Source organism: Apis dorsata, unplaced genomic scaffold (genome assembly GCF_000469605.1).
Source record: "Apis dorsata unplaced genomic scaffold, Apis dorsata 1.3 scaffold_227, whole genome shotgun sequence".
NCBI classification, from domain to species: Eukaryota; Metazoa; Arthropoda; class Insecta; order Hymenoptera; family Apidae; genus Apis; species Apis dorsata.
This window is the reverse complement of record NW_006263509.1, coordinates 795,054-802,884: the sequence shown is the minus strand read 5'-3', so window position 1 is coordinate 802,884 and position 7,831 is coordinate 795,054. Positions and strand designations below refer to the sequence as shown.

The 7,831-nt window shown below is 21.6% G+C and overlaps 3 protein-coding genes across 3 annotated transcripts in view; 1 reads left to right on the top strand and 2 right to left on the bottom strand.

Annotated features, from left to right (window-relative positions):
* LOC102678120 (SET domain-containing protein SmydA-8-like) overlaps positions 1-989 on the bottom strand; it is a 4,227-nt gene extending 3,238 nt beyond the window's left edge. Inside the window, exons 1-2 of the mRNA XM_006615647.2 lie at positions 710-989; positions 88-155 (exon numbers count right to left, since the gene is read on the bottom strand). Coding sequence (XP_006615710.1) covers positions 88-155; positions 710-727 — 86 coding nt within the window. The 5' untranslated portion in view covers positions 728-989. The remainder of the gene's footprint in view (positions 1-87; positions 156-709) is intronic.
* Positions 990-1,995: 1,006 nt separating this feature from the next.
* On the top strand, positions 1,996-5,786 carry LOC102678252 (voltage-dependent anion-selective channel-like). The gene is made up of 6 exons (XM_006615648.2): positions 1,996-2,136; positions 3,198-3,520; positions 3,657-3,778; positions 4,049-4,157; positions 4,248-4,456; positions 4,545-5,786. Exons 2-6 carry the CDS (start codon positions 3,201-3,203, stop codon positions 4,634-4,636), a joined length of 852 nt encoding a protein of 283 aa, XP_006615711.1. The 5' UTR covers positions 1,996-2,136; positions 3,198-3,200; the 3' UTR covers positions 4,637-5,786.
* LOC102678399 (COP9 signalosome complex subunit 4) overlaps positions 5,636-7,831 on the bottom strand; it is a 2,993-nt gene continuing 797 nt past the window's right edge. Inside the window, 6 exon segments of the mRNA XM_006615649.2 lie at positions 5,636-6,225; positions 6,308-6,685; positions 6,771-6,960; positions 7,063-7,177; positions 7,273-7,409; positions 7,500-7,618. Of these exon segments, the coding sequence (XP_006615712.2) occupies positions 6,092-6,225; positions 6,308-6,685; positions 6,771-6,960; positions 7,063-7,177; positions 7,273-7,409; positions 7,500-7,618 (1,073 nt within the window). The 3' untranslated portion in view covers positions 5,636-6,091.

The window sequence follows — 7,831 nt, the reverse complement described above, 5'->3', positions numbered from 1 at the left end:
TCATTTTACACAAACAAAAAATATTTTTTATTATCTAATAATGATTTAATTACAATGACTTCTATCTAATTTCATTTAATTTCCTACCTTCCTACTTTATCATTTTGAAGAATTTTGTATGTTGTTGAACTTTTACCCACTAAATTGGATGTTTCCTAATAAAAGAGAGTGTTATTAATAAAACAATATTTTTTTATAATTAAAAAATTGATTTTTTAATTTCAAATTTTAAATTGTTGCTTTTATTTTTAAATGCGTTAAAATCATTTTTGTGCAATAAATTTAATAAATGAAAAACAATATTCTATATACTATAGTTATAATAGCATACCAATATGATCGATTTCGTAAGATCTGTACACAGTTTCGTGTTATAAACTACTTCCTTGTTATCTTTTAATACTATGCAATAAATGATTAGTGAATACTACTTCGTCTATTATAAGAGTATGACGCGAAATTCGAATATGCTAAATGCAAAGTTAAATATGAATAAATAAAATTATTGATGACGAAACAATAATCATTTTGCACTTTCAAACATTTGCTGATCTAAATATATTATTTTCAAATATATATTAAATTATAGATAATTAAAAAAAATATTTATTTACAAAAACAATAAATAAAATTGTAAATAATTTAAAAAAAATAAAGTTAATTTATAGAAAAATGAAATTTAATCAATGTAATTATTTTTAATACATACCAAGTCTTTTTGAGACATGATTGATTTAACACTTAATTAATATTGATGCCAAAACAATTTCCTCAAATTTGTTTGTTATATTGCACGCTTTCTTCGCATTCAAATCGAATCGCACGATCTATGAAAGTCAAAGGATGCAAACAGACTAAAAATTAAGTAGTGACGTTTATATATATAATCGTTTTATTAAAAATATACTACTCCGTGAAGATTGCCAAAAATATGATCTAGATATGACCATCGTCTTTCGGGAAGAGTCTCGATTTGCATAGAAATTGTAGCTACACACTGAATCGAGCTACCGATCTATTTTGAGACTCAAAAATATATATGCAGTTTTAGCTTTTTTAATACTTTTACAAACTAATTGAAAAATAACATTATTTTACATAATTAAATAATATAAATATTTAAATAAATATATTTCAATTTTTACATCATATTTTTAATATTTTACGTGACAAAATAATGAGTAGAATATACTTTATAAGTAGAATATACTTAAAGACAAACTGAAATGAATTATGATCGAAAATTTAAAATATAATTATTAGAATAATAAACATTAATTTGTAATTCTCTTCTTATAATTAAAAGATTTAGAAATAATATATATATTAAGAATTAATATATATATAGAAATAATAAAAATTCATTATTGAATATAATTTGGTGATTATAATAAAGAATCAGTGAAAAAATGCTTTATGTCATATTCTTTTCTTTTTAATTATATTAATTCAAAAATTTATTGTATATAAATAATTTAATATATTTTTTATTATAAAAAAACGATTTCACTTACTTACAATATGTAACTATTATCTCTAAATACATGAATTTAATATAAAGCTTTCAACAGCAACTTGTTCTTTTAAATTATTTATTATATATAAAGAAATTTATATATAACTTTTAATACCAAAAAAATAATTTTAATTGCTACTTAATGATTTATTAATACTTGATAATCATATAAATTAAATATGTATTTAATTAGATAACTTTTAAAAAGATAAATACTTTTTTCTTGATATATTCTTATCTTTTATCTAGCGTTCAATACGTGATACCAGATGATCAGGATATGTATAAAATCCATGTTTATGAGGGTGATCTTTAAGATTACGTAATATCTAGAAAGTAAATCAACATAAAAATTAAATAACAAAATGTATTTTATTTGATGAAAGTTATATTTTCTAATAATATTTTCTTTTATATAAAAAAATTTTATACATATATTTTATTAATATTTATATATAAAAATAGACTCTAATTTGTTTAGAAATTAATTTGCGCAGGCGTAAGCTCAGTTGCGCGCAGGTTCCATCTTTCTCTCCTAGTTCACATATCGTCTCACGTACGCAACTTCGAAACGAAGTCACACACTTTTTTGCACTTGTGTCTTATAACATAAAACATCGGTAAGTATCAATGAATCATATTATTCGTACACGTTAGTTTTAAATTAGATTTTCTATTCTTACATTCAAAATACATAATTCACAAAAAATTTTTCATAAAGCCGGCATGAGTTGCTGATAATGTCGATTGTCGTCTAGCAGTGTTTTAAGAGACCGTTTTTATTAATTTTGTAATTTATATGAATTTAAATATTTTATATTTTTATGATATCAATAATAATTTTTTATTTTTTATAACAAACATATTTTCATGCATAATAATATGAAATTCAAGTTATTTATGAGAATTGGAAATCACTGATTTACGCCTTATGTAATACTAAGACAAGTCAATATCACTCCATTTTTGCTCTATATTATTGTTAAATTAATAATGTATTGTTACTTAGTATATTTTCTTATTTTTTTCAATAACTTTATTAATTCAATTCGATAATTTATTATTCTAATACATCTTTTAAAAATCAATTAAATAATTTGATATTTATTTTTTTTATTATATGTATATATTAAATATTACGAAATATGCATTGAATATTATTTTTAATAAATATTATATTATCTATGTATTATTAAAAGTTTTTGATCAATTAAATCGTATTTTTCATATATTTTATTATTTAAAGAATATATTATAGATACATCATATTTATGATAGATTTAATCAATCATTTAATTATGATTATAATATCAATAATATAAATTTTATAAATTGATTTATAAAATGATGATATTATATTAGAAATCTGTTAATCTTTAATATTTTATATATTTACCTATAATTTAAAAATATATTTTTTAAAAATTATAATTAAAATTCATTTATAAATGTTATATATGAAAATATATTCATTATTTGTAATGAAATAAAATAAATAATTATATTTAATATACATATATTATATATAATATTATATGTGTATATATAATATAATATAATATTATTGTTATAAAAATAATAATATATAATATTATATGTGTATATATAATATAATATAATATTATTGTTATAAAAATAATAATTTTAATAATTTTATGTAATTATTTAATCTTTTATATAGATCATGGCTCCACCATCATATAATGATTTAGGCAAAAGTGCTCGAGATTTATTTTCCAGTGGATATCATTTTGGTCTAATTAAATTAGATGTAAAAACAAAAACAAAATCAGGTGTAGAATTTTCTAGTGGTGGAGTATCTAATCAAGATACTGGAAAAGTATTTGGTTCTTTAGAAACTAAATACAATATTGACGATTATGGATTAAAATTTAGTGAAAAATGGAATACTGATAATACCCTTGCTACTGATATTACTTTTGCTGATAAATTGCTCAAAGGTCTTACTCTTGGTTATGGCTGTACTTTTTCTCCACAAACTGGGTAAAATAAGTATATCATTTAATCTTATCAATATTTTATAGTTATTTATCAATACTTGAAATTTTCTTAAAATAAATTATACTTTTATTATTATAATATTATTTCAAAGAAATATCTAATTATTTTATTATTATAGGACGAAAACTGGAAAATTAAAGACAGCTTATAAACATGATAATGTGTCTGCAGCTGCTGATTTTGATCTTAGTCTTTCTACTGGTCCTTTGGTAAATGCATCAACTGTTGTAGGATATCAAGGTAAGAATATATATTCTTTATTTATAATATAAACTTAAATTATTTTTAGCATAGTATGTAATATATTATTTGTTATTTTTAGTACAGAAGTTGATATTTGATATTTTTGATGTCATTGTTCCCATGTGATTTCTTATAATTCATTTAAATCTTTCCTTTTCTTATTCCCAGTATCCTGTTATTCCAGAAAAAAATGATGTAAGATTGTGATATAATAAAATAGAATGAATGAAACATGTTGCATTATAAAATGCTATGATTAAATTGTAGGTTGGCTAGCTGGTTATCAGGCCTGTTTTGATACACAAAGAAACAAACTTACAAAGAACAATTTTGCACTTGGATATACTGCTTCAGACTTTACCCTTCATGCAGCAGTGTATGTATAATCATTAAATATTTGTAAAGAAAGTAATTTAAATATGTTAATTAAATATAATTTTTTAATATCTTATTTTGATTTATTTAGGAATAATGGCTGTGACTTTAGTGGCCTCATTTATCATAAAGTAAAACCAGAATTAGAAGGTGCAATTAATTTGGAATGGAATTCAAGTAATAATGTAACACAATTTGGAATTGCTACAAAATATAATCTTGATAATGATGCATCTATTAGAGCTAAAGTTAATTCTAATCTTCAAGTTGGTTTGGGATATCAACAAAAATTACGTGATGGTAAATAATGTTTAAAATATTCATAAAATATATTTTGTTTTTTCTTTTTTAATTACTTTATAAATAAATATTTAAATTTAATATTTAGGTGTAACTTTGACACTTTCTACAAATATTGATGGAAAGAATTTTGGATCTGGTGGACATAAGATTGGTCTTGCATTAGATCTTCAAGCTTAAATATGATTACAGACACGAAAGGACTTGATTCACTTTAAGGATCATTTTATGATCTTTGTGTCATAAAACAGTATCACATTACATGCTTCAGATAAAGTATTGCCTATAACATAAATAGGTTTATCCCAAAATAGATGCCACATATAATATGTATGAAAACGGTATGGTAACAATATCTTATCATGAACAATACGATTTATAAATTCTTAAATGAAATAGAAGTGTATTATTTTTTGTGTATAATTCTCTTATAATATTCGATTGGTGCAGCCTGTTACCAGTTCCTGTTAAATATACAGTCTTATAAAATCAAAGATTAATTAATTTGAATTTAATTACAAAAAATATAAACACATAAATAATATTAATTATAAATACGGATAAAATTAAATTAGGAAGAAAATATGTTTAAATTTTATTGCAAATATATTTTTTAATTTAATAATAAATGTTATCAAGTTTCAAAATAATTATAAATTCAATTTTTTAAATAAGAATACACAATTTGCTGCACATGATACATTTGGTAGCTATACAAATAGTTTTAATAATCGAATTTATTGTAAAAATACTTGCACTTAATATTATATTAAATAAATAATTACATACAGGGACTTGAAATTAAATAATGTCAAATATAAAATACAATTACTTTTCTTTTACAAAATGATTCATTTCTGCCTCTGTAATTAATATAAAATAATACTGCCGATGTAACTATTTTAGGGTTGAAACCTATTATGAAATATATGTTCAGTATGAAGATTCCAATAATTTAAAGTCTGACATCTTATATAAACATTTCACATTTTTAAAATAATATATTAAGATAGATACTTTTTTTAATTATAAATAATTCCAGTCTTTTTTTATGTAGCAAACTTGTAATGCATAAGAGGTTTGTACTCATACAATTTTATTCTTCTATACAACAGTTGTTAAGTATTCAATCAAATCTGAATTAAATTTCAATTAATTCATAAAATAAAGAAAATTTTATTTTATATGCAGTGTGAATGCTTTATTTACATGAGATAATTACAATATTCCTTTAATTGGAATATGCTTTGCGTGAAGTTTATAACAATTGTAGGTGAATGTTAAACAAATGACTTTAAGTGTTTTTTATCAATAAAAATTTTTTTCTATATTTTATATTTATTTTATTTTTGAATTTTATAAATAATAAAGTAACTATAATGATGAAATCTAATTTTTTTGTTTATATTATGAAAAATTAAAATTTATTTATTGATCATATAAAAATTGATTTCATGCATATTAACATACATAAAATTAATGATTCATTTGTAATGCATAAGCATCACTATAGAGTTATAGTAACAATCTTTATTGCCTTCAAATATATTTTTAATTGTGTATGTATCAAATATTTATCTGATATTTTTGTTTCAATCTTGTATGTATATTGTTAATATTAAAAAAAAATTTATATTAATGTACCATCTGATCTTCCATGGCTTTTGCTATCCATTCAGGTTCAGTTTGAGCAATTTTTTCTATTATTTGATTTACTTGATAGCAAAGAGATTGTATTTGTTTATCCCACGTTGGTAAAGTTTCGCGTGCTATTTAAAAATAAATTATTGATAAAAGATATTTGTACTAAATATATAATATTTAATAACCAATTTATTGCTTTTAACTTACTTTCAAAATGTACAATAGAATCGATTTGATCGATATAACCATTCATTCGACCTTCTGTGATCATTTGGCTAGCAATTTTTTCTGCTTTTGTCGGTGGAATTTCCAACAAAGCACCCAATTCTTCAAAAGTTATATTATTATACAATTTACTAGCAGATAATAAGTTATGTTCTATAACGGCACGATCAAGAATAGTTGACCCTAATCCATCGATCGTACTTGCTTTCTGATGTGGTTGTAATAAGGCTTCAAATTCTTGTAATTCGGAACGTCGAATAATACGATCTAGATACATTTTTTCAAGAATTGAATAAGCAGGAAGTTGCTGACAGCGCTCATCTTTAAATAATGTAGCTAACATTCGACTTCTTTGTTGACCTAATATTATTATAATGATATATTGTTATATATTTAAAATATATACCTATATATTTTTTGTTATATAAAAAATATAAAAGCTTACCTGCGGAAGCTAATACTGTACAAATTAATGCATTTCTAAGTGCAGTCATACGTTCATCTTCATGTATAATAGATCGATATGATAATTCATTATATCTTTGAGCAGCTTCTATAAATTTTCTTCTATAATCTAATACTCTTGCATAACAAACTTTATAGTAAATTTGTAACTGTTCATTTTTTGATTCAGCCTAAAAGAATTATAATATAAAAATTATATAAAAAAAGGATATAATATATAAATTTAACTTAGTTGCTTAATATAATATATAATTATTCAGGTTCTTATATACTTGTAAAAGAGATGCCCTATTAATAAATGCTTCAGCTTGGACTGGATCATCATCTTCTAAATACAATCTTGCAATTTTAAGATAAGTTTCGAGTTTGTAATCAACTGTATATTGCCTGAGAGATAAATATTAAAACAATTATATTAATATTTTTATTAATCAGGAATTTTGATTAAGTTAATATAATGAAATAACAATTTTTATATTTACTTTTGTCCTGTTTCTAATGGTATTCCAACTAAAACATTAGCTGCTTCTCTCCAATTTTGATTACGTTCATAAATTTTTGCTAAATGTTGTCTTATACTAGCAACTTGTTCTTCAAATGAAATAACTCTTGGTTGAATCTGAAAAATTAATAAATGAACTTATTAGATTATAGTTTATATTATAAAAGTTATAAATTAAATATATTTCAAATCAATAAAAATATTTACCTTATCTAATGTATAATGTGAAATAGCCATTGACACTTCATCAGGTAAAAGTAATAATCGATTGCTAACATCTGTTAAAACTTGTCTTGAAATGACCAAACTTACATATTCATTTACAACTATAAAATAAACATTCATTGTTATATTATTTAAAAAGCATTAAAAATAACATTAAATTGTAAATATAAAACTTGACTACAAATTATAAAAATAACAAATATTTAAGTCATTTTTAGAAATATAATTATGTAAACAAACATGAAGTTATCATATTTGTAATAAATAGTGTAATAAATTGTATACAGAACATGCATGAATACATATTTTTCGTG